The 27,311-nt window shown below is 36.1% G+C and overlaps 1 protein-coding gene and 1 non-coding gene across 5 annotated transcripts in view; both read left to right on the top strand.

Annotated features, from left to right (window-relative positions):
* The window catches only part of EPS8 (epidermal growth factor receptor pathway substrate 8), a 171,283-nt gene that overhangs the window by 92,796 nt on the left and 51,176 nt on the right, over positions 1-27,311 (top strand). For all 4 annotated transcript variants that reach the window (XM_010368476.2, XM_010368475.2, XM_010368477.2 and 1 more), the window contains 3 exons: positions 13,742-13,821; positions 15,379-15,455; positions 26,138-26,205. In XM_010368476.2, the coding sequence (XP_010366778.2) occupies positions 13,763-13,821; positions 15,379-15,455; positions 26,138-26,205 (204 nt within the window). In that variant the 5' untranslated portion in view covers positions 13,742-13,762. The remainder of the gene's footprint in view (positions 1-13,741; positions 13,822-15,378; positions 15,456-26,137; positions 26,206-27,311) is intronic.
* LOC115900134 lies at positions 25,253-25,356 on the top strand. The gene has a single exon (XR_004059813.1). It is a non-coding gene; the product is annotated as a U6 spliceosomal RNA (small nuclear RNA).

Genomic DNA, 27,311 nt, shown 5'->3' with positions numbered 1-27,311 from the left:
TTTAATAAATTAACAGAAGTTGTCATATTTATTCTTTTTACAACCTCCGCCTCCTGGGCTCAAGTGATTCTCCTGTCTCAGCCTCCCAAGTAGCTGGGATTACAGGTGCCTGCCACCATGTCTGACTGATTTTTATATTTTTGGTAGAGATGGGGTTTCGCCATGTTGGCCAGGCTGGTCTCAAACTCCTGACCTCAGGTAAGCCACCCACCTCGGCCTCCCAAAGTGCTGGGATTACAGATGCGAGCCACCATGCCCCACCTCATTTTCTTATTTCGTGCTCTCCTCTCACTAGATTGTAAGCTCCATGAAGGTAGGAACCCTGTCTGTTTTGCTAACTGTGTACTCAATATGTAGAGCTACCCTGTCTAGTGTGGTAGCTGTTAGTCTGTATGTGGTTATTAACATTTAAATTTAAACTAATTTATATGTAATAAAACTTAAAATTCAGTTTCTTAGTGGCACTAGCCATATTTCAAGTGCTCAACACTTGTGCTCAGCTACTGTATTGAGCAGTGCTAATACAGTGCATTTCTATTATTCTAGAAAGTTGTACTGGACTTTGAGAGAGCACTGATGGGCACATTCTGGTTATGTAGGAAATATTTGTTAGATGAATGAGTGAATGAATGAAGATTGGCAGTTGCCAATTAATGTTGAATGAATCTTGTTTGAATAATCATGTTTAAAAGTTCTTTTAGTTTTTAATTAATCCATGTTGACATTTCCCCAGCCAACTTCAAAATACTGGATTTTCATTAGTAAAAGCACAACTTGTTGCTGATGTCATGGCCAAATTACCTTTACTTATAACTCTAATAAGTCTCAGATTCTCATTAAAGTAGGAATAAGAAGTTCTTATTACCTCTTAATAAGAAGTAAGGAAGATAACGCATGTAAAGTGCTTGCACAGTGGCTGACACATTAAAATACTTAATAAATAAGCATTATTTTTACAATAATGAAATAGTGAGATATGTCTAAATTTACTGCATTCATGGATGATTTCATGGTTATGAAGAACTTTACTGCTGGTTTTGAGAACTTCTATTATAATCGCACATTTTTCAAAGGTAGTGCTATTCACAGTCAAAGCTTATATTTACTGACTTTTAAATATGAAATATAATAGGCTTAATTATTTTTTCACATTGGAATTAACTTTTTGTTCTTCCTTTATATTTTATGACTATGTAAGTAGGTAAACTCTCAAGAAGAGAGAAGAGAATTTCATACTACTGTTACAGGCAACTTGAATTTTAAAACTAATGCACAGATATCTCTGCTTTTGCTGGAGTAGTTCACAAATAATTTGTTCCCAGCTTATCAATTTAAATGGGCTTCTCTTTGGGAAAAACATTAATAAAAATGGATAAAGTAGTGGTTATTTACCTAAGGATGAATTCCACGTTTTATTTAGGCACCTAAATAATTTCCAGAAAAGCAATTAAAGCAAGAGCTTTTCATGAACAGTAATGTCTGATTTAACTGGGGATATAGCCTCATGTCCATGCTTTAGAGTATTGTTTTTTCTCTGGGATTTGAAAGCAGAGTTTGTTGTTATAATAACAATAGGTAGTTAAACATATACTACCAAAATACCAGCTGACTTTGTCAAATGTAAATTTTTTGTGTGTGTTACTTTCACTCTGGTTGTTATGGTACCTTTATTTTTAGTATAAACTTGTACTCATATTTCATAGTCCACCTGAACCTCTCAAGTTCATATTAGAGGTGACTTGAATTTTTTATCTGGGTTTTTCATTGACAAATATTTCTTAATGTTTAGAGAATGAAACTATGCTACAGAAAAATGGCAGACTAAGCATATACATTTGTTTCATTTTTTGAAAAAAATTTACTTTAAGTTCTGGGATACATGTGCTAAACATGCAAGTTTGTTACATAGGTACATATGTGCCATTGTGGTTTCCTGCCCCTATCAACCCATCACTTAGGTATCAAGTCTGGCATGCATTAGCTATTTGTCCTGATGCTCTCCCTCCTCTTCCCCCATCTCTATCTGATAGGCCTTGGTGTGTATTTTTCGCCTCCCTCTGTCCATGTGTTCTCATTGTTCAGCTCTCACTTATGTGTGAGACTATGCAGTGTTTGGTTTTCTGTTACTGTGTTAGTTTGCTGAGGATAATGGCTTCCAGCTTCATCCATGTCTCTGCAAAGGACATGATCTCATTCCTTTTTATGGCTGCATAGTATTCCATGGTGGTATATGCATTTGTTTCACTTCCTCCAAATAAAATAACAGTAAAGGGATTTTTAAAATGCAGGAAGCCAGTGAGGCAAAGGGACTCTGTAAAGCCCGTGGATAATTGTGATTAACCTAGAAGTCCTCAGATGCTGAAACCTAAGCTACTATTGAAAGACATTGAGAAACAACCTTATTTTCACTTCAGAACCTCCAACCGCCTCGACAGTGAGAATGAGGCTGAGAATAGTAGGGTGTATTAGTTATGTGTTTAAAGTGAACTTGGATCCCAGCTGCCTCCTCACACTCCAGTAAAACCAGTAGTTTATTCTGTGGAGAATGTGAACTAGAGGACTCGGTTGGGGATACCAAGGCACAGAGAGAAGGTGAAAGATGAAATGAAATGCTTACTAAACAGCAAGACACCCTGGCTGACTTCTTCCACTTACTGCCAAAGTTTTGGCAGTCAGCTTTACATTCTCTAAATGTGGAATTGGAAGATACTTCCTTGGAGAACCTGATTGATCTATGCAAAAGACCTGTAGACACTGATGGTTGGGGTCTACTAACAGGACTGCTGTGCAGGGAAGCCCACTTGTTCACAAGCCCCACCCATATACACTGACTTTCTTGCCAGCTTTTTAGGGCTTCATCTTCAATATGAGTAATAACCAGTAATCACCTGATATTTAAAGCAATTCAGGAGCCAAAACAAACCTAGAGAAAACAAGGAGATTGTCATAAAGAGACAATGAAGGGAGAAGAAAACTTAAAAACATTATCATGAATGTACTCAGAAAGATCAGAGAATATACTGTAATTAGAAAATAAGTATAGACACTATAAGAAAAGGAAGCTTTCTTTTTCTTATGTACTCCTGGAAAATGGAACTGATAGAAGAAATAAGAAACTCAAAATGTTTTTTGAAGATAAAAAAGAGGAAGCTACCCAGAAAGTAGAAAAAAAAGTTACAAAATGAAAAACAAAAGAGAAAATACAAAAGTAGAGACTTAGACCAGGAGGTCCTACTCTGAGCAACTGAATTGTTTAGGAAAAGGAAATATATATATATATAGTAAGGAAACTATGAAAGAAATAGCAAAAGAAAATTTCCTGGACTTTAGGAAAATGATGTTCAAGTTTGAAAAGGCCTATTGTGTTTCCAATATGCTGAATTTTTCAAAAAACACCCATACCATTGTATAGCACCATAACATTTCAGAGCATCAGGGGTAAAAATGAAGATCCTAGACTCCAGCAGAAGAAAACAGACAGGCTCTATACAAAAAATAGGGAGTCAGAGTGGCCCCTAACATTCAGCAGGGGCCATTGAAGACAGAACCACAATGGCTTCAAAATTCTGTGGCGAAACAAAACAAAAAACCTCTTAAAATCTACAATTTGAAACCAAGACAAACAGTCCATCATGTGTAAAGGTAGAATAAACACATTTTTTGTCATATAAAGTTTGAAAAATGTACTTTTCTAATACTCTTTCTCAGGAAGTTCCCTGAAGTATGTGCCCTACCAAAATATAAAAGAAAAAGCATGGAAAGAGGGAGGTCCAGGATCCAGGAAGCAAGGCTCCAAGACAGGAGGAAGATGAAGGGGATACACAGGGCGATGAGGAATGTGGATCCCATGATGAAAGCTGTTTGGACCTTAGAGAGTAATCAGTTCGAGTGGAGCAGTCATATATCTGGGAAAGAAGCCTGCAGAAAGACAGAAATGTTAGAGTAATGATAGAATGGGTAGTGCTTCAGTGTATTGAAAGGAGGGCTCCACTTCTGGTGGTGTAAAGTAATAAAATTAACGAGGGGGACATAGGAACACTAAGAGTTGGGGGGGAGATACTTATTAACAAATAGAAGACAAATGTAAAAAATGGAAGGGTATTCTTAGTATACTGTGAATCGCATTTACATAGATAACAATAAATAAACACTGAACTTTAGTCTCACAAAAATGTGGTGTATCTGTAATTCGTCCTCTGTGATATGATTCTCACTTCATCTCTAACCTCATCCCTCATAACTTCCTACCAAACTGCTGACAGTTTCCTAAGTGTCCAAAGCCATCTCCTGCCTTTGCTCTTCTCTTTTGCCTTCTGGCTTAGCTCCTGCATCACAGCCTGTGAAGGAAGGCAGTTACGAACTGAATATCTCCCACTTCCAGCCCTAGGCACAGGCCTTGCATACTGACCTTCCACCTGCCACACTGTACTATAAATGATCCTTTGGATGTCTCTCTGCCCCATTATACTATACATTTCTAAAAGTCATTATCTTTCTTTCTTTTTTGTTAATTTTTTTTTATTATTGGTAGAAATGGGACCTTACTATGTTGACCAGGCTGGTCTCGAATTCCTGGCCTCAAGCAGTACCCCCACCTTGACTTCCGGAAGTGTTGGGATTACAGGCATAGTAGACCACTGTGCCCGGCCTCTCTTGCCTTTTTTGGTCCAGTCATTCTTTGAGGGAGATTCTATCCTCTAGATCCACCCCTAATCTAGTTGCCCTTGAACTTCACACTTTGCTGTCTTCTATTGCCTATAATGTGGTCTTTTCTTAAAGATGCTTCCCCCCGCCCCTAAAATTTCTTTATAAGCAGGAAAGCTTCAAGGAAAGTTTGTCCTAGGTTTTCTGTGAGTTGGATGAGGTGCTAGAGATTTGTTTTCTTAGTAGGATTACCTACTGACAATCTGGCCTGTTTTTTTATTTTATATTCAGCCAATATAGACAGTTAGTGGAACTGACTTTTTTGTTTGGTCTTGCCTCTTCTTTGTTGCATCACTTTCTAGCAGCCTATTAGGACTTCCTCTATTCTTGAAGATAAATGAAAAATAGTATTTTGAAAAGAGTACCTTTTTATCTTTGTGGACAAAATGTTAAGAGGCATAGGATAATAGGAAGAAGGAACAGTTAAGAATTGACGGTTTTACCTTACCTGCTTAGTCATGAACTTTTCATGGACTTAAAAAGTTATACATGTTGCTCTTGATACAGTCTGATACCTAGAAAAGTAAACAAAGTATTCTGTTAGAAAGCAATTACCTTCCCCCATATAATCATTCTGCTGGCCATTGGATCTGTAACACCATGTATTGCTAAAATAGAACAGACAAATTGAAACAATGGATAATCCTTGATAAGATACAATACCTCTGTGTTCTCTTATCAAAACAATCAATGTTAGAATATTATGGCAGGCAGGAGGAGAGGAAGTTGAGATAAGAAATAGTGACTGTCAATAAAATATATGAGAAGTAGTTTGGGGGTAGTGTAAGTCTGTGCATTATAATACACTAGAAAGAGTTATTTAACCTTTACAAAAATAGAATTCGTATACTTTTTAAAAATGTCCTGTGTGGTTTAACAGTTAGGTTTTTACTTGTAGTAATATTTGGGAGATGTATTTATGATTTAGAAAAGTGGGATGAATTCAGTACAGCAGTTGCCTAAAGGTACCATTTTCCACTTTGTAGGTTGTAAGCATTTATAAAGATATATTGTACATTTTAGAAAAGATTGATCCTCTTAAGGAGCTGTACGGAAATGCAGTAAGTCACCTGCAGTATTTTGTTTGCTGCTTAATGTCCTTTGCTCTAGGTGATGCAGAGGAAGGTAATCATGTGGTGACAGGGTGGTTAAATATTAAAATATTATATCTCATCTGTGGGTTATAGCTCTTCTTGCTGTACCTGTAATGTTTTACGGTTTACTATTTTTAGAGGCCATTTAATACGCCAGAATGGAATTTGAATTCAGGAGTTTCAGTCTCATTAAAGATGATATTACCAATGTTTCTCCTCTCCTGGTCCACCTCCTTCCCCCACCCCCAGCCTCTGCTAACTACCATCCTACTTTCTATTTCCGTGAATACAGCTTTTTTAGATTCTGCGTATAAGTGAAATCTCTGTGCCTGGCTTAATTCACTTAACAACGGGTACACAGTTTCAGTTAGGAGGAATAAGTTCTGGTGACCAATTGCACAGCACAGTGACTGTAGTTAATACTAATGTTTTGTATATTTCAAAATAGCTAACAGAGAGGGTTTTAAATGTTCTTACCACAAAGAAATGATAAATATTTGAGGTGTTGAATATGCTAATTAACTTGATTTAATAATTTCATAGTTATACATGTATCAAAACACCACATTGTACGCTATAAATATATACTATTATTATTTGTCAATTAAAAACCAAACAAAACTTTTTAAAAAGATGTTTTTAGAGTATGCTTTTCTATCTACCCACCCAGCTGGTTTATGTCAGGCCCTGGTAAGTCTTTATCTGTTTGCTTTTGTAAAGTATGTTGAACTGTACTAATTTAGCATGTGGTGCTATTATGGAAAAAGGACATTTAGCATTAAAAATATATTTAATCCTAGTTTTCTCAGTAAATACTCTTCCTTTCCAAAAACTAGCATTTTGAGAAATGCAAATCAAAACCACAATGAGATACCATCTCACACCGGTTAGAATGGCAATCATTAAAAAGTCAGGAAACAACAGGTGCTGGAGAGGATGTGGAGAAATAGGAACACTTTTACACTGTTGGTGGGACTGTAAACTAGTTCAACCATTATGGAAAACAGTATGGCAATTCCTCAAGGATCTAGAACTAGAAGTACCATATGACCCAGCCATCCCACTACTGGGTATATACCCAAAGGATTATAAATCATGCTGCTATAAAGACACATGCACACGTATGTTTATTGCGGCACTATTCACAATAGCAAAGACTTGGAATCAACCCAAATGTCCATCTGTGACAGACTGGATTAAGAAAATGTGGCACATATACACCATGGAATATTATGCAGCCATAAAAAAGGATGAGTTTGCGTCCTTTGTAGGGACATGGATGCAGCTGGAAACCATCATTCTTAGCAAACTATCACAAGAAGAGAAAACCAAACACCGCATGTTCTCACTCATAGGTGGGAACTGAACAATGAGATCACTTGGACTCGGGAAGGGGAACATCACACACTGGGGCCTATCATGGGGAGGGGGGAGGGGGGAGGGATTGCATTGGGAGTTATACCTGATATAAATGACGAATTGATGGGTGCTGACGAGTTGATGGGTGCAGCACACCAACATGGCACAAGTATACATATGTAACAAACCTGCACGTTATGCACATGTACCCTGGAACTTAAAGTATAATAAAAAAAAAAAAAAGAAAGAAATGTTGATTAGAATAAAGAATATAATTGCACATCAGAGTGAATAAAACTGAAAACTTTTGGCAAGCACACAATGGTCAAACTATCACACAATGGTGTAACTTACTGGAAAAAAAAAAGGAATATAAGTCAGTCAGATCAGAGTTTGAGTTCTGCTTCTAATTTTAGCTTCTTGTGTTACTGAAACAAGAAAAGTTCCTTTGTCCCCCTCACAGGGCATGCAATGCGGGTGTGGCTTGTTGCTTCAGTGCCTGCTGCTCAGACCTCTAGGGGAGCATGCAGACGACAGGCTGTGAGGTTCCAACCCCACAGCAGTGTCTAGGGGTGAATGTTTACAGATGAAGCCCCAGTGGGTGTGTGTTACAGGATGCTCTTTTAGTTTTGCTGTCTATAGACGGCTTGTGTTAACCAGCTCAATTAGACCCTCTACCTTATTGCAAGGACAGGGGGCTTTCTGTATCCTGGGATTATTGCCTTGGTGTACCAGAAGAATCGATTCACATGTGGGCTTGGAGAATGAGTGCAGGGTTTTATTGAGTGGAGGTAGCTCTCAGCAGATGAGGGAAGCCAGAAGGGAGATGGTTTTCCCCTGGAGTCCGGCTGCTCAGTAGCCTGGGATCTCCTCGGACTGCCCCAGCCAAAATCCAAACTCCGGGTCATTCTGCTGGTCAGTGGCCTGCAGCATGCTGGTGCCTGTCGGTGTGTTCCTCTGCCGATGTGCCCCTCTCAATGTCCAGCTGCTTATGTGTCTGCCTGCTAGGTTCTCAGGGTTTTTATAGGCACAGGATGGGGGCATGGCAGGCCAGGGTGGTCTTGGGAAATGCAACATTTGGGCAGGAAAACAAAAATGCCTGTCCTCATCTAGGTCCGTGGAGCCCTAACCAGTGACCATGCCTTCCTCTCCCCAGCACTTCCCTTCTCCACTTCTGTATTATTTAAAGGGACCACTCTCTTCCCTTCCGTATCATTACCACTTAGGCGAATGACTTAACCGCCTTGAGGCTGTCATCTCACCCACAAATAGAGCCAATAACTAGCTGATAATGTTGTTTTAAGGATAAAGTGAGGTGATATTTGTAAAATGTCATATGAAGTGGGGGCTCATTAAATGTTTTCCTTTGCTTTCTCCTTTGCATTCTCTTCTGCCTAGGATTTTACCTTAGATGCAAATAAGACATTATTTTCAGTCATTCATGGCACTATATGATTTTAAGTTTCAAAATACCACACAAATGGCAGTCTCTTTGTTTCAATTTCTTCATCTATAAAATGAGAATGAAGAATAGTACTTCCTTCAAAAACTAATGTGAAGATTAAATAAGACAATAGAGTACATTTAGCATGATACCTGATGCAGGGTTAAAACTCAATAAATAGAAGTGATTCTTTTTAAAATTAGCATAGTTTCCCAAGTCGGTAAAATATCAACAGTATTTTGAACTGAGATATAGTAATTTCCACGTGTAGTATAGCATCCAATAGTACACGTGTGCTGATGATGTCATCATAGCAACTCAGGGAATAGACAAGAATTGGAGGGAAATACAATAGTAGTATTCGGATAGGTCTATGGCTCTTTTCTGTGTTAGGCCTTCCTATGAAATCCATCACAATAGCAAACATAATTAGTGCTAAAGTAGTTCTTTCTAAAGTTGCATATTACATTTTGTTATAAGTAGTTTTCTTCAGCCACTTGTTAAGCAAACAACATTCTGATTTGATCATAGACTTTTCCCAAAATTATGTTCTAATTTATAAACTTAAGAATTTTGTCATAGAGAAAGAGGAACTAAGTTAACTGTTTTAAGTGATTTTATTGTGTTGATTTAAAGGCATGAAACTACTCTATTTACACTGATACTGGTCTTGAGAAAATACTATTCTTCTATATGGCCTAGAAATTATTGTGATACCTTCACAGGCATTAACCACATTATTGTTACAAGATCTTAATATCCTTATTAGTTATTTGAGTTTATTCACACATAAAAATTCTTTGTTACTTGATGTTTGAACAAATAGCATAGAAAAATACATGGTGCCATCTTTACCAATGGTACTGGTAAGAGATATTAAAACGTGATTGCTCTAGAAGACACTGCAGGAGACAGAATGTGTGATGATTTAAGAGGTTTAAAGAAGATTTTTTTTAAAATGTTTTAAGCAAAATCATTGGTAGACAGTGTCACAAAGTATTAGTAGAAATTAAGTTTCACTGATCTTTTAGTTAAAATCCTGAGTAATGATAATGCCCCCTCCCACTTGTTTGTAACTTAGACTGGGAGACATCAATTAAATTAAATTGAAACCTAGACATAGATGTTTCAATGTCATGTCTAAACACACAAAAACACACTTCTGTAGATAAAAAAACATCTGTGATATTTTCTGAGAACACAAGTCATTTGAAGGACAGTTAAATATGCGGAGAGTTACTAATTATGTGGCAGCAAGATGGGGTAGGTAGTTTTAACATTGAGTCATGACTACATACTCATCTGCCAATTTGAAAATTGATACTAGATGCAAGCAAGAGTAAAGAAAAGAAATCTAAAACTTATATTTGAGAATCTTAAAACTTTCTAGTACAAATTTAATTTGCTGAGTTAGCCTCATAGCTTTGTTTGTTTCTTCTTAAAGTCATTTTTTATACATTCCACTTCCTTTCTTTTTGAAAATTATAGTGTGTTACATTTTTGATACGCTTAACTTAGATCTTAAATGTATCATTTGTATCCTTCTAATTGCCAAAGAATTTTATCTTCTGTAGAGAATAAAGATAAAATCATAGTAACTACAACTTACTAAAAGTGTTTTCATAAGGAAATTGATGCTGTTACTTAAAATCAAATATAGCTGACCCTTGAGCAAACACAGGGATTAGGGGTGCTGACCCCCACTCAGTCGAAAATCTGTGTATAACTTCGACTCCTCTAAAACATATACTAATAGCCTACTGTCTACCTAAGATAATGTAAACAGTGATTAACATATTTTGTATATGTATTAAATATTGTAAAATAAAGTAAGCTAGAGAAAATAAAATCTTAAGGAAGAGAAAATATGTTCACTATTCATGAGATAGAAGTGGATCATCATGAAGGTCTTCATCCTTGTCTTCATGTTGAGTAGGCTGAGGGAGAGGAAGTAGAGGGGTTGATTTTGCTGTCTCAGGGCGGCAGAAGTGGAGGAAAAATTGCTTATAAGTGAACTCTGCAGTTCAACCTTCTGGTGTTCAAGAGCCAACTGTAGATGGTAGCTATGATGATGGCGTTAGTGTATACTTTCAGTAGAATTATATAGTTAGTGTGATTAACTGCATTTGTGAATCTTTACACTTAAAAGTGATTAAAAAAAAAAAACACCTTTATCTCCTCAGTTTTTAGGTTGCTTTAACAGTGTATAAAAATAAAGACCACTTAATTTTTCAGTTAGAGTTGATCATTATTTTTAATTGTGTATATGGTGTATATGGGTATAAACTGGGTATGTCTTAAAAGCCTAATGGAAAAAAAGACAAACATTTGTAATTGTTTCTTTTGCATGGTATACACTGCAATTGCTCACACTGGGCATTTGAAAGCCTCCATATTTGCTGCATAAGCCACCGTGATAAGTGAACCTGTGATTGCCAAATGACAAAAAGTTTCTATATTTAAAATTCAATTTAGCAAATTGACATTTTCTATCCCCTTTTCTAATGTTCTCTTATTCTAACAGATCACTATTTTGAAACAAAACAGAGACCATGCATTTATTTGATTGTCATGAACAACTAAACATGAAAAGATGAGATGCTGTGGCTATCACTTTTCATTAAAACCAGCTGCTGTGGTTTTAAAATGCAAACCAGATCCAAATCAGCACAAACCCTGCGGGTTTAGCTTATATACTGAATGAAGCAGCTTGCTTTGAAAGAACACTTCCTTTTTTTCAGTTTTGGAAGGAACTTGCACATCTGTCTCCTTTCATCTTCACACTAGCACTGTGAGCTCAGAAGACGAAGAATTATCTCTGTTTTACTGACGAGAACATTGAGACAGAGGCTTAATTGACTTTCCTAGCCCAATTAGTGCCAGGAATAGTGTTAAAATTCCAGACTATCTCTAGTTCCATAATGTTATTCCAGGCCTCTGTTCTGGCCCACATTATAGAACGTAGCAATGATGTGCTGTAGTTGGATCCTTTAGGCTTATGAGAGCCAATTGTGAAGGATTTAGGAATTTCATAAGCTGCTATTAAACCACCGACTGCTTGAAATTGGCCATGGTGGGAATATTTATACCATGGAAATCAATAAGCGCTAGAATCAGGCCCTCTGCCTTGTCCCACCCTGAGAATTGGTTTACCAGCACAACACTGATGGTATCTAAGTGTAAACTGAAAAAGGAAAACAACAAAAATGGAGCACAGCAATGTAATATACATGTAATTTTGTAAGTACAGTGAATGTACAGGGCAGAAGCCAATCTTTCTTTGCTTCTTAATTTATAAAGTTGCTTTTAAGCAGTGGATAGGGAAGCTTGAATTAAATTCCAGTGTTTTGAGGGCCATTCTTATCCATTTTTTAAGAACACGGTCAAGTCCCAGTCCTTCCAGAAAGTAAAGACAGTCTTCATGGCTTTTTCCCTCTCCAAACTTCTAACAGATTTAAAATAGAGCTACATACATTGGGACTTAATTCCTTACTATTTGTTTTACGTGAATTAACTTTGTTTCCCTAAGAATACAATAAACTCTTTGAAGAGTGGGACTCATATGAATTTCCTTCTTTCTTTCTTTGAATAAATATTTAATGAACACCTGTTCTGTGCCTGGTACCCTTCTCTTGTTTGAAAAGCAGAAGTCATCAAACAAAAATTCATGCCTTTTGGGGGCTAAGAGTTTAGTGAAGAGTCAGGTATTAATTTAAGTAAAGGAAAAGTTATGAATGTGATAAATGCTTTGAAAAATTATTTATAGTGTGGAGAGTGTCTGATAGTGGGATCTTATCTATTCAGGAAGGTCAGTAAAATCTTTCCCTGAGGACACTGTGATTGAAGTGAGACCTGAAGAATGAGAAAGAATTAACTCAAAGTGACCAGATCTTGAATATTATTTCTTTATGTAGACTTTCTATGCTCTTCCAATCTGAGTTAAGTTCCCTTATTATATGCATCCATGTTATGATGAATGTTCCCTTTGTAATAATATTAATAAGTACAACTGAAAATTTTATATTTATTCATTATCTGTTTCCCCCCCACTAGACTGTAGGCCTATAGTTGGGACCATGTCTGTTTGGTTCACTTTGGTGGTCCTAATATCCATCACAGGACCTGAAACTTCATAATCAGTATTTGTTCATGCTTTCACCCCCTTGGCCCATAAAGCTGGGGTGTGTCCTGCCTAATTCACAGTTATTGAGAGGACATAGTAATATAATATATTTGAAAAGGCAAAAGTCAGAAAAATAAGACAGAATCCAGGATAGCTTAGTGACACAAAACCTGGACAGGACCAAATATCTAAGAATGAATAGAAATAAATTGGGTACAGCAATGTTGTCTAGAAGAAAGAAAAGGCCATTCCATTTGGTAATGAGGAAATTTTACTCATTATTTGTCTTGTTTGAAGGAAGTTTATTCAATCTGTAAAATGGATTTAAAAATAGTTTTTGAGGTTGAACGTCTGGTATTGATTTTTAAAGTTATTTTCTTGTGAAAAGTAAAAGAAGCGTGTGAATGAAAACTTTCTTGAGAAAAGATATATCCATGTGCATTTGTGCATTTGACAAAGCACATGTTGTCAAATGTGCTTTGAAGGAAAGAAGAAATAAAAGAAGGAAGGGAGGAAAGAAAACCACTTGTAGGCAAAAAGACTGCAAGGTAACTGTTACCTGGTTGTCCGTTAACGATAGGACTCTGGGTAATGCTTTTTGCTTTTGTACTTTTCTGTATTTCTCAACTTTTAAAATTAAATGAGTTTCTATTACTTTTATAATGGAACAGTAAACAAAATAACATCTCATAAAAGTGATAGTTGATTATGAGTTTGGGCAGAATGTAGAATTATGTCTGTATGCTTTGAGGACTCAGAACTATATTTTAGAATTTTCTTTTGTTCACCTAAATTTGCTTACAATTTTAACATATTAATTTTAAATGCCAGTTGGATCTTTGTTTAAATGTTCATCTATACCTCTGGGGCCTGAGCTCTTTGAGGGTGGGGATCTTTATCTTTGTATTTCTACTATAATTCCTGGCAGCAACACATATTTGTTGAATGAATAAGTTTTTAAACTGAGATGTCTTGACCTTTTTATTGCCTTTAATCTATGTGTCTTCGTTTTTTTAGAACGCACGAGTGAAAGACACAATGAATGGTCATATTTCTAATCATCCCAGTAGTTTTGGAATATACCCATCTCAGATGAAGTAAGTTGAAAGGTTTATATTTAATATGTTTTGGGGGGATTCGATTTGGTGATTTTAATTGTTTTATATTTTTAGTGAAAAGATTACTTTTATTTTGTTGTGTAGTTCAGTAGTTCATTCCTTATTAATATGTAATATCTTTGTTACAATACATGTTATCGTTGAAAGTTTACTATGTCTGATCAGAATAAGATGGTAAAGCAAATAGCCTCATGATAATGATATTGATCTCACATTTGGAAGATATTTCATTCTAGTACTTTATGTATTATTGCTTTTCATGGATGAATATATAATCTATTTCAAAACTTTGAATTTCTGTGGTGCATTCTGTTATTGTTATCTGTAAAATATTGGCATTTGAGAAGGGTTAAATGTCATTTAGTATAAACTAATCAAATTATTTACCATTGCATAAAACTAGAAAAGGTCAGTCAGACTAACAAAATAATTCCAGTGGGTCCAGGTATAACTTGAAATCATAACCCTGACTCAATCTTATATATTACAATTAATGTTACTGTTTGACATCGGCCATTGTGATATATGTTTTACTCATCATTTTTTCATAACAGGTAATATTTACTATTTCGAGAGAATATAATAAAATGTAATTCTGAATCATGATGCTGAAAGCCCTCAATTTGCCATGGCTTCTCCAGTCATTTGTCTATTCTGGAAATGTTACATTAACGGCATCTTTCCACAGACACTGTGCTATTTCTTGAGTCAGTTCCACATACCTTTTCCTCACTTGATTCTCTGCCTGTTTATAGAGCTTCTTTCCATTCATTTAGATTCTGCTTATATCAATACGGTAGTAAAGTTTTCTTAGATATGTTGATAAAGAGTTAGCCCTTCTTTGATTTTACATGTCATATCTATTACTTTTACCCAGATATCACATTCTATTATAATTATTTTATGTACTTGTTTTATTGACAGCACCCTGTTTCCCCCTCCCATACTCCTCATTCTTCTAGGTTTGGGGTCTTAAAAAAATGTTTACTGAAAAGATGAATAAAATTCAAATAAAGGACTATTTATTTCACATAGCATATTAGTAACGAGAGGTTAGATAGCCTCCTGCATAGCTGGGATTACAGGTGCCTGCCACCATGCCTAGCTAATTTTTTTTCTTGTTTTGTTTTTGAGACAGAGTCTTGCTCTGTCGCAGGCTGGAGTGCAGTGGCACCATCTCGGCTCACTGCAACTTCCACCTCCCGGGTTCAAGCGATTCTTCTGCTTCAGCCTCCCAAGTAGCTGAAACTACAGGCATGTGCCACCACTGCCAGCTAATTTTGTATTTTCAGTAGAGACCGGGCTTCTCCATGTTGGTCAGGTTGGTCACGAACTACTGACCTCGGGTGATCTACCCACGTCAGCCTCCCAAAGTGCTAGGATTACAGGCATGAGCCACCGTGTCCGGCCATCAGTATGTTCTTTTAAACACGTGGTGATTATAGTGCATTGGAATTTTTATTTTCTAGTTGAGCTTCTATTACTTATATTGGACTTTAACCCAACACAATGACCTTTTTTTAAAAATTATTACAGTGGCTACGGATCATCACCTACCTTTTCCCAGATGGACAGAGAACATGGTTCAAAAACAAGTGCGAAGGCCCTTTATGGTAGGTTTATTGGATAGAGTATAATTCTGTTTCTAACCACTTTTTACAAATTACATTTTCAAACTCATGGTTTGAACCCACACACTTAATATTGTTTGGAATGAGGCGGTGACAGCTAAATAAGGATTATTTTAAAGAAGAGTTTTTATAAAAACTACCAAAGCTGTGAACTCTGCTTTCTGTTATACATTTTAGAACTACAGATGAAATGTATTGCAGTGCTTTCAGAAGTCCTATGCATGGCGCCAATGCCTTAGGTGGCTTTTCCCATTTACTGCTTGTAATAATGTTTGTTGGTCTTTGTGACTGATCTAGTTGGTGGTGGGCTGACAGGTGACAGAACTTTTTCCTTGTAGCTCTTGAATTTTGGGGGATATTATTACAGTATGTCTAATAGCTATTATATAATTTCTTTATGCACTGCAAAATAATTACGCTTTTTCCCTGATCTTACTCTCAGCGCCCTCTCTGGATTGTCTCACATATACATGCTATTTTTTTACACTTCAGATATAAAATGGAAGTCATAAGTAACAAAAAGTCGAGGACTCCTGAAATTTACCACATATGTTTAGGATGGCATGTATTTGCATAGGGTCTGGATGGCCACTAACAATAAAGAATGAGAATAATACTCTGGTTAATAGCAAAGACTCTGGAACCAGACTTCCTAGGTTCAAATTCAGTTATTTATTATCTGAATGATCTTGGGCAAATTAATTTACCTGTATGTGCCTAATTTTGCTTATCTGTGTAATGGGGGTATCTCACAGGGTTGAAATGAGCGTTAAGTAAGTTAGTTAGTGCATGCAAAATACTTAGAACTGTTCTTGGCAAGCAGAAAATGCTGTATGTGTTTGCTATTATTATTGTTGATATTATTGTTATTATGTACTATAGGAACCAACAGCATTTTCTAAATTGTGGAATTCTTTTTTGCATTATCTAGATCTACAACTTCTTGGCTGCTTAAGAATAAACAATTCTAAGGTTTTGTGATTGTTTTTCTACCTATAGTTTTAGTGAATTGGCATTATCACTGAAATCAGACCTTCATAAAATGGATTTAATACTATACATGCCTATGCTTTTTATAGCCTTATTAATCTGATTATGGTTGGTTTCAGTTTATTAAGTATTGTGACATTCTTACCGTGGTCTAATAGCTATGAATTGTAGATCTAGAGAATGTAGTCAATAAATATTTTGTCAGTAATATGTGTAAAGAACAGGACCAAAAATATATGACCCCTGACTTTAAGGGACTTACAGTCTGGAGAATAACTTGAAGATAACAGTAAAAATATTTTTTTGATAAGAATAAGATATATTCTTTCAGCCTTTCATTTGAAGACAGATATTTATTAAGTACAGTATTTATTAAGTATGTTATGCCATGATCTTCATAGTCTTTATTTCTGTGTTCTTTCATTCATTTCAAAGATGACTAAGAGATGGCTGTTGCCTATGTGCCATTTTGGTGCAATAGACTAGTAAACCCATTGTTATAATAAAAGGCTAAATGTGCTTAGATGGTAGTGTGTATGAGGTGCAATGGTGAGGGTTGGTCAGAAAGAATTTAATAGGGGAATTGAGCCTTGAGCTGAGCTGTGAAAGTTATATTGTGTTCTTCGGCATTTCAGGGACCAGAGGATGCTACAGACAGTATGAAACCCTTTTAAGCGGGACTGTCAAGGCTGTGAAGGTGGCCCATATTTGTCTTGTTCACTTCAGGATTCCCTGTGCTTATTGGCATAGTGGCTAATATATAATTTATGCTCAGAAATACTTGCAGAATGAGTGTAATGAATTAATGAGATGCAAGCAATTTGGTGTTAACTGGAGAGTGCATGCTGGTGCATTGGGAAATAAGATTGAAAAAATGAACATAGGCCGGGCGCGGTGGCTCAAGCCTGTAATCCCAGCACTTTGGGAGGCCGAGACGGGCGGATCACGAGGTCAGAAGATCGAGACCATCCTGGCGAACATGGTGAAACCTCGTCTCTACTAAAAAATACAAAAAACTAGCCGGGCGAGGTGGCGGGCGCCTGTAGTCCCAGCTACTCGGGAGGCTGAGGCGGGAGAATGGCATAAACCCGGGAGGCGGAGCTTGCAGTGAGCTGAGATCCGGCCACTGCACTCCAGCCTGGGCGACAGAGCGAGACTCCATCTCAAAAAAAAAAAAAAAAAAAGAAAGAAAAAATGAACATAGACCACATTGGGAAGAATTATACTAAGGAATTTAGGCATTGTTTACAATGAATGAGCAGCCTTTGATGTGTTTTAATCAGCATAGTAATAGGTCAGAGTTGCTCTGGCTCACTCTGGTAGTAATATTGAGGATGAATTTGATGACTGTGCATGGAAATAAGTGAATTAGAGATATAAGTAATATGGCAAATTAGACACCTAATAATAGCCTAAAGAGTTTTAATAAGGAGAAAGAGTATTAATGCTCTCACAAATACCACAGATCTAAAATCTAATTTCAGAGAGCTAAGAAAGAAGTAAGAATAGAATATAGAACTCACCTGTAAATTTTAATGTTTATATTGTGTTAGAAGCAACTGTATAAAATCTTAGATCCACGGATTGAAAACTCTTACTTTTATTTTAGTTTATTTTTTTTGGAGACAAAGTCTCACTTTGTTGCCCAGGCTGGAGTGCATTGGCATGATCTCAGCTCACTGCAACCTCTGCCTCCTGGGTTCAAGCAATTCTCTTGCCTCAGCATCCAGAGTAGCAGGGACTATAGGCCCGTGCCACCACATCTGGCTAATTTTTGTATTTCTAGTAGAGACGGGGTTGCTCACGCCTGTGATCCCAGCACTTTGGGAGGCCAGGGTGGGTGGACTACCTGAGGTCAGGAGTTCGAGACCGGCCTGGAAAATCATTAGCTTTTAAGCAGTAAATTTTATTTCCCTCCTTTTACATATAAAGCATAGTGAGGCCCCCTTTTCAAGTTAGATGATTATCAAAGTCACATAACTTAGAACTTGATTACAGTGTAACAATTGTGTATACTATAATGAAAATGAACAGTGTATATGTGAAACAAGACAGAAAGAAATGGATAGAAAGGGGCAAATCCAAGAAGCATTTATAGGGAGGAAATAGGTCTTAGCAATGGATTGGGCTTACAAGTAAGATGGCTTTAAGTTGCAGATGTGATTTCTTTCCTCTTTGTTTCTAATACCCACCACTGTCTCTCAACACACCGCACAAAGACGTACACACAGTACCTTCCCTCTGAGAGTTCTCAGAAAAAGCCTATGGAATGAATGGACAGATGGATGAATGACAAGGGAGAAATATGTTCATGTTTTGAAGATAGCTTTGCAATAAACAGATTCTAGTTGAAGTTTTTTTTAGGTAGCTTTGGAAGTGTTTAGCATCCCAGTCTGCATAGTTTTAACTTATGTATAGCGTCTATTGTCACGTGCTAGAAGTATGCATGTTATAACAACATGAAAAAGAGACAGGCTTGAGACCCAGCCACATGGAAAAAGCAGCCCTAAATATTCAGAAGGGAGATGAATCTGAATGATTTGGTGTAAAGGTAAGGAATAGTTTCACAGCACATAAGCTAATGTGCACACACATGATCCTTTGTCACCAAGAAGAGATTATATGTATCTTCAAAACATGAACATATTTCTCCCTTGTCATTCATCCATCTGTCCATTCATTCCACAGGCATTTTCTGAGAACTCTCAGAGGCAAGGCACTCTTTGTGTGTTTTGTGTGGTGTGTTGAGAGACAATGGTGGGTATTACACAAAGAGGAAAGAAACCACATCTGCAACTTAAACAGTGTGTGCTGGCAGTGTCTCTTCTTAACTGGAAATTTAGTAAAGAGATTTGTGATACAGTTTGTTTTCTCACAGTTTATGCATCTTATGTAAAATTTATCCTTTTACAATTTTAAATGAGTTGAAATCATCTTCCAAGAATTAATTTGCCTTCATGAACATCTTTGTAACAGGAGGATACTGTCTTGTGCACTGGAACATGAATGTTCACACTGTTTTTTATGCACTGACCACAGTCTAGATACTCTATCTGAAGTTTCATGTAGAGTTTTTCATGAGAACACTTTTCAGGTCTGACACCATAATGGGCCACCCGGATTACTTCCACTGAATGTGCTCAGAAAGGCAGCAGGGGTTTTGGAGGTCAGAGGATCTGAATCATGGTACTGCTACCAAATGGCTGCTGTTTTGCACAAATGATTGACCCCAGTTTCCTCATGTATAAAATAAAAACGATAATAACTCTGTGGTAAGTTTATATGAGAAAACAGAAGTAATAACGCCATCATGGAAATGGGGAGTGGTACTGGAGAGTCACTTTCTGTCCTGGGTCCTCAGATTCATCAAGACTCTCAAATTTAATATTTTGATATTACCTCCAAATGTTAGACAATTCATTATAGTGATGTTTTGACAGAATCAAGAGGTGACTTTCATTATATATTTTAAAACTTATATTCCATATTCGCTCCCTATAATGTTCTAGAAATATTTTTTATAAGTGGCATAAATGTATTGTGAACTATGCTTGTATATGACAATAAATTTGCTTATTTGAATACATATTAATTTATTCAAGGAAAATAGTGAAAATATGTGGCAATTTTAATAACTCGATTTTGACATTTTAAAATTATCATACAAGAAATTTTCGAGCCAGCATGTGAAAGACTCTGCATCATTATCGTCCCTGACACCATAACACTTACTTAGGAAGATAAATATTAATTTCTTTCTCCTCCAGTTATCTCATAACAGTAACATTTTATTTAGCTACTGTTATCAGAATACTGGAAATTTTATAATTTTTTCCAGCTAGACTGTCTGTCAAAGCCTTTAATCACTAAAATTTAAAATTGTTCTTAAGGGAAAATACCTGTAAAGTATATTAAATACTCCCTTTCCTTGGGTCTGACAGCAGTTGGTGCCAGATCTTCTTGGTACATGATCTTCTTGGTGACAAAGGATCATGTGTGTGCACATTAGTTTATGCACTGTGAAACTCAGGGGCTGCATTCCTTACCTTTACACCAAATCATTCAGATTCATCTCCCTTCTGAATATTTAGGGCTGCTTTTTCCATGTGACTGGGTCTCAAGCCTGTCCCTTTTCCATGTTGTTATAACATGTGAGCTTCTAGCATGGCTTCTGATATCTATGGGCTGGGAAACTACATAAAAAAATGTTCTTAGTAAATAGGTTCTAAGTGGGGACTTGAGAGTTGTTTTTTTTTTGTTTTGTTTTGTTTTGTTTTGTTTTTTCAGACGGAGTCTTGCTCTGTGGCCCAGGTTGGAGAGCAGTGACGCAATCTTGGCTCACTGCAACCTCCACTTCCTGGGTTCATGCCATTCCCCTGCCTCAGCCTCCCGAGTAGCTGGGACTACAGGCGCCCGCCACCATGCCTGGCTAATTTTTTTGTATTTTTAGTAGAGACTGGGTTTCACCGTGTTAGCCAGGATTGTCTTGATCTCCTGACCTTGTGATCCGCCTGCCTCCGTCTTCCAAAGTGCTGGGATTACAGGCATGAGCCACCGCGCCCGCTGAGAGAGTCTTTTCCACTAGAGTCTGTATGTTAAAATATGCACGTGTTAATGTAAAGACATGGTGACATCTCTAACAAACACTTAGAAGACTTCATTTACTTAAGTGTGGGTATTATGCTATGTTCTAAATAGCTGGACTTTCTAGAACGGTAACTTCTCTTTAAACTAGATATTGCTTAATTTGGAATGTGATCATTTCATGAATTACCAACTGCTTAAAGTCATTTTGTCTCTAGAAAACTCATTTCATTGAATTACCAATTACCAATATTTTGTTGTCATTACCAACACCTACAGTTAACTTTGAGATTTTATTATTGGGAGGACAAATACTATTGGGTCAGTTTGATAGAAAGGTACTCTTTTAAGTCTCATTTTATTTTTATTTTTATTTTTTGAGATAGGGTCTCGCTCTGTCACCCAGGCTGGAGTGCCATGACACAATTTCAGCTGACTGCAGTCTCCACATCCTAGTTCAAGTAATTCTCCTGCTTCAGCCTCCTGAGTAGCTGAAATTATAGGCACGTGCCACCACACCTGGCTAATTTTGGTATTTTTAGTAGAGACAGCCTTTCGCCATGTTGGCCAGGCTGGTCTTGAACACCTGACCTCAAGTGAAGGGCCTACCTGGGCCTCCCAAGTACTGGGATTACAGGTGTGAGCCACCACGCCTGGCCTTAAGTCTTATTTTAACCTTAAGTTTAAACTGCTTTGTGATGTTAACAAGTAGGAAAATATATTTGTGTTTTTCCATCTTTGTTTTTTCTTCTCAAGGAGGTGTTGGTAAGCATTGAGTATTAAGTAACCTATAAACTGCATGGTGAATTTCTGTATAATTGGGTTTACTATAAACTTCAGTTCTACACAGTGCTTGATTCAACTCTCTTGTAGCAGTGTTCCTGAATTTTTCTTAACACATATCCATTCCATATGTTGTCCTTTTCATACCTAGCTTTCTTTCTCTTCGTGTGTCTCTCTATCTCCTGATCTTGGTTTGGAGCTAGTCTCTCTGTTTAATTGTTATAATTAAAGCCCAAGCAATTTCTTACATATTCAAGTAGCACTTAAGAGTGAAAATCTGTTTCTCTTTTGCCCATCCTTATTATTTACGGTATGTATTTTACTTAGAGAAAACATTGAAATCTTTTTTTTTTTTTTTTTTTACAGAACAAAAAAATTTTTTTTGAAATTCTTAAGATGTATATGGCTTCTAATTCATTAAATAGTATCAGGAAATTGAGCTAAATGTTTGAGTCAAAAATTCAGCTTGATAGAATGTGGCACAGCAATTGACTCAAAAAGACAGTTTGGCAGTTTTCCCAACTTAGCTGAAAATTTTAAAACTCCTTTTTTACCTCATGGAATAAGCCATTTTAATAATTTGTTGAACAGGCCAATAAAATTACTTCTTAAATAATGTAGTTTTAAAGAAATGATTTTGTTTGTTTTTCATAATGGTATCTTGGTTCAGATACTCATTCGTCAAACTGCGATTGTAGTTGCCTGATATTGAGAGCTTGTAATTATCACTCAGTGCTCATCACTGATCCCATTAAGCGCCTCTCCTCTATGGAATAAATATATGTAGACACTAAGATACTGGGAAAGGAATTCTCCTTTACTGTGGTTGAAAGTTTTCGTAATTATAAAGTAATAAGAGTTCTAGCCCATTGTTTTATTTAGAGAGAGGAGTACTCAGCAGCTGCTTTTATGTTACCTTTTTCTTGTTAGTGGCCAAATCCTTACTCTCTAAGGAACATTTTTGTTTTCAGAGAAAGAGAACAATAATTCTAAATATTAGCTGTATCTCTGAATATTAGCCGTTTCAAATGTTATATTATGCGTAAACAGCAATGCAGGTGAAAGGGAATTAAGTATAAATACCAAGACCTGGATGCTTTTTATACTTGTAGTTCAACTAATTAACAAATTAAATGAAACCTAAATTTAGTATTTCTGATCTGGGAGTTGAATATCAGTTTTTGCAATAGTGTATAATAAAATTGTATGTAAAGAGTTTTCATCACTGGTTACTGAATTCATGTAATTCTGTCTGTTTGGAGCTGTACATTCTGGACCATAACATAAAAGCTAATAGGCAAAATAGTGAAACACAACCAGTGGTTCTATAGGCAAGTAAATTTCATCCTACCTCTAATTGATTCTGAGAGATAAAGAGAGGCAGGGGCCAGAATAGGAGGGGAAATAGACTTCGTCTTATATTGGGAGTTGAGCAGCTTGTACTACTAGAAAGCTAAAACCCTACTGCCATATTTATTCATGTATTTATTATTTAATATACCATTTGACCACATTTACATTCTTAATTTGGAAAGGAAAATGTTCTGCTTAAAGAGATAGTATATAGTAGATGAGCTGCACACTGTTTTATCAAGTTCATTCTAACATGCAGCCAAGGATGAGAACCACTGTTAGCAACAGTGGTGAATTTCATTAGAGGATTCATCTTGAGTAGTGTCGAGAGATTTTAGTTAGGCTTTTTATACTGTTTTAAGGCTTTGGTGAGATTTCTAGCTTAGGAGCCTAATTACTATTTATACCTGTTCTTGTGAATATATATGATTCTCATAAAAAAGAAATGTATTATAATTGCCTTTTAGGAAATGTCTTTCAAAATTGCCTATTAAAATGTTAATATTAACCTTTACTTATGGATTGACTTAAAAATCACTGGAACTACTAATTTATTTATAAATCCATTTTATGGCGTTTATACATTTTTAGGATCTTTAAAAGGTAGTTTCTTATACAACTTATTTATTGTACAATATAGGAGAGAAAGCAGCTTAGGAATTCCTAAAGTGGGTTCTTAATTTGGAATATTAGAAATGACACCATATCTTCTAGGCAATCAGAGGGATCAGTAATGTCACACTGTTTAAAAATGCTATCAGATAGTTTTTCTTTTCATTTCTGTAAATTATGTTTCTGTGGGATTGGGAAACTATATGTTAGGAAATCGGGAGGTCAGGGATAAATTATTAATACTTCATAATGAGAATATCTAAATAGAAACACAGTGTTTCAGATCTTCAACTGTTGTATTTGCCAGTAAATTACCCAAAAGACAAGCATTTGAACATCCAGGAGTTCCCGTGACTAGGTGTCACGGCAACCACTGCCATTTCTTTTACTGTCCTAAGGTCAGATCAAAGTAAGCAGAACTCTCCTGCTCTGAATCTGTCATGGACAGTTGTGTTAGAATATGGTGAACCAGTGACTCTGAAATAGTGATTGTTTCTAGATGTGGTTTTGTGAAATATATTCCTGAATTATATGTTGTATTACAAGAGTCGTAACGGCTGTCGCAAGGACAATTAGCCATGTGTTAATATCTCACACTGATTAATCCGCAACACCTAATCAGAAAAATCGTGGTCGTTCACTTTTTAAAAATATATGGAATACAGTCATGTAAGTGAAAGTTTATGTTTTGTTATATTGGGAGAGAAAATTTTAGGTGAAACCAGATCTTTCTTTTTGATGCCATTATTTTGGTAGGACCAGATGGATCATACTTCCTCAGGTCATCATCCAAACAAAAAAAGAAAGGTAGCAGAGAGTGAATTTTGTAGTGCTTCTGTTTTTATTAAGTACTTTTAATGCTGCAAAAGCAAAAATGGAATGTATTGGAGTATCAGAGTAATATTGATGCAAGGATATGGAGATTTTAATCTAAATTGTACAAGTAAATATAAATGAAAAGTTACTTTCATATGTGTTGTAAAACGAAAATTTATTAAGTTTTCTTAAAATTCTGTGTTAACGTTCTGAGTCTGCATATGTACATATGCACTTTATATTTTTGGACTTGCTCAGCTTTTATGTTCAGCAGAACTTTCCAAACAACTTCTCTGTTATAGAATAACTATATTAACTAAAATAAATAGGTTTACATTTACAAAGAAAACAGGTTGTTGGGGAAGCTAAGGCATATCTATATGTCAGAATGTTAAATCCTTAAAGGCGTTTAGGTTTGACCTTGTTTAACCCTTTTATTTTACAGTAAGGGTGCTGAGGCCCAGGGTTTTAAGTGTCTTGCCCAAATTTGGTTTCCTACTTAGTGACACAGCTGAAGCTGGAAGAACAAATCTGACAGCTCCCTCTCAAAGTTATTTTTCATCATAGCATTCTGTTTAGAAGAAACAGGGCAACTCTGAATTTACAAATAAGCAAGTTGCTTGATTAGAAAGTAACAAATGGTTCTCACTTTGGCAGCACGTATACTAAAATTGGAATGATACAGAGATTAGCGTGGCCTCTGTGCAGGGATGGCATGCAAATTCATGAAGTGTTCCCTATTTTAAAAAAATACAAATTTTAAAAAGACAGTAACAAATGCCGAATATTGCCAACATACATTTTATATTTTAATGTTATTTTTTGGTTTTGCAGCATTTCAGAAAAGAAAATTAAAGGTTTCTTTTTGCTTTTTAAGTAGTTTGGTGCAATAACTTTCTACCTGACTTTCTTGTTTTTCCTATCAGCTTATATTTATGATTCTAAGTATCACATTTGTGTGTTCTGTAGATGTGTGAAAACTGTTAATATTTAATGGCAAGCCATGTGATTGAATCATGTTTTAAATCTCCTCTAACAGTATCCCAGTTTGGATACTGCAAAAGGAGTTGTTCCTTGTAGTGTCTATTATTTTAATAATGTAGTCTAACTCATATAATACAGTATCTATGACAATATTTGCAATTATATTTTGATATCAGTGCAGTAACAGATGAAATTTATAAGCCAGTTGTAATTGATTTGTCAAAACAGTAGGTCCCTGACTGATTAAAAAAACCTTTACAGGAAATAACTTTTTTTCTTATAATATTTATAATCTTGTTAACCTTTGGAATTCTAAAAACATAGATTGGATCTAATTGTTCTTGCCTATTATTTAGACGTTCTTGTGGTTTTTAGATTTACTGCGAATAATGAGTGTTTTCAGATACACCACACAATGACAACTTGTCAGCTACTGTATTTATACGTGAGATAGACTAGTTTTAGAGATAACCACATGATACCAATATATGAACTTCAGGTTAGTAGGCAACAAATCATGGCTTTTTCAATTTCTCTTTCAGAACAAAGGAAGAATTATGCACGGGACAGTGTCAGCAGTGTGTCAGACGTATCTCAATACCGTGTTGAAGTAAGATGCTTTGGCATTTACTAGTATTTAGAGTGACACTTGAGGAACATAAATGTTGGAAGTTAAATCAGAATTCGGTTTTATTTCATTCTTATGATGTATTTTAACTTGCACTGACCTTTTTGTTTAGGTTTTTTAAAACAGATGTTACATGTAAAGTATCTTGTTAGTCTGTGGTCTATTTTCATAAAGAATGATTTAAAATCATAACTACCACTCATTTATCATTGCCAGTCTTATTTCATTTATTTATTTATTTATTTTTGAGATGGTCTCGCTCTGTCGCCCAGGCTGGAGTGCAGTGGCCGGATCTCAGCTCACTGCAAGCTCCGCCTCCCAGGTTCATGCCATTCTCCTGCCTCAGCCTCCCGAGTAGCTGGGACTACAGGCGCCCGCCACCTCGCCCGGCTATTTTTTTTTTTGTATTTTTTAGTAGAGACGGGTTTCACCTTGTTCGCCAGGATGGTCTCGATCTCCTGACCTCGTGATCCACCCGTCTCGGCCTCCCAAAGTGCTGGGATTACAGGCTTGAGCCACCACGCCCGGCCCTTATTTCATTTAAAAAAGGATAATGGCTTCTACTTTGTACTGTAGAATCTTCTTGAAATTAAGCCTTTGACAGTTTCAGTGAGCAGTTTAGTTTCTAGTTTAACTAAAATTATTACTAGTTCTAGTTAAATAAGGGTTCTTTTTAAGTTTTTGCTCTCTTTTAAGATATTTGCTCTTGGTTGGAATTTATCTAGATGACCTCTGCTTATAATAGAAAATATTTAAGCAGAGAAGTAATTTTTAAATTGCTCTTCTTTTCAGTTTTCTACCTATCTCAAGCATGCTTAATCAAATTTAAACAGTTTTGTTTCAGTAAGTGGTTTTAGTGGATTAAATAGTTTGACAGCTCCTGTAGACTAGAATTGTGCTGTTGCTACAATCAGTGTCCATAGTTTTAAAGCTCCGATACAGATAGCCTGCTGTTTAAATGCTGCTAGGTTCAGCATTTAAATAACCATAATAGAGAATAAAATAGGGAAAATTATACTTAAAGAGAATATTATTTAAGCTGTTAAGAAGTTGTTTTAATATCATGTTTATGTAGTTCAACATGGCTC

This window comes from Rhinopithecus roxellana, chromosome 10 (assembly GCF_007565055.1).
Source record: "Rhinopithecus roxellana isolate Shanxi Qingling chromosome 10, ASM756505v1, whole genome shotgun sequence".
NCBI classification, from domain to species: domain Eukaryota; kingdom Metazoa; phylum Chordata; class Mammalia; order Primates; family Cercopithecidae; genus Rhinopithecus; species Rhinopithecus roxellana.
Note: the sequence above shows the minus strand (reverse complement) of the source record. Positions and strands in the feature narration are given on the sequence as shown.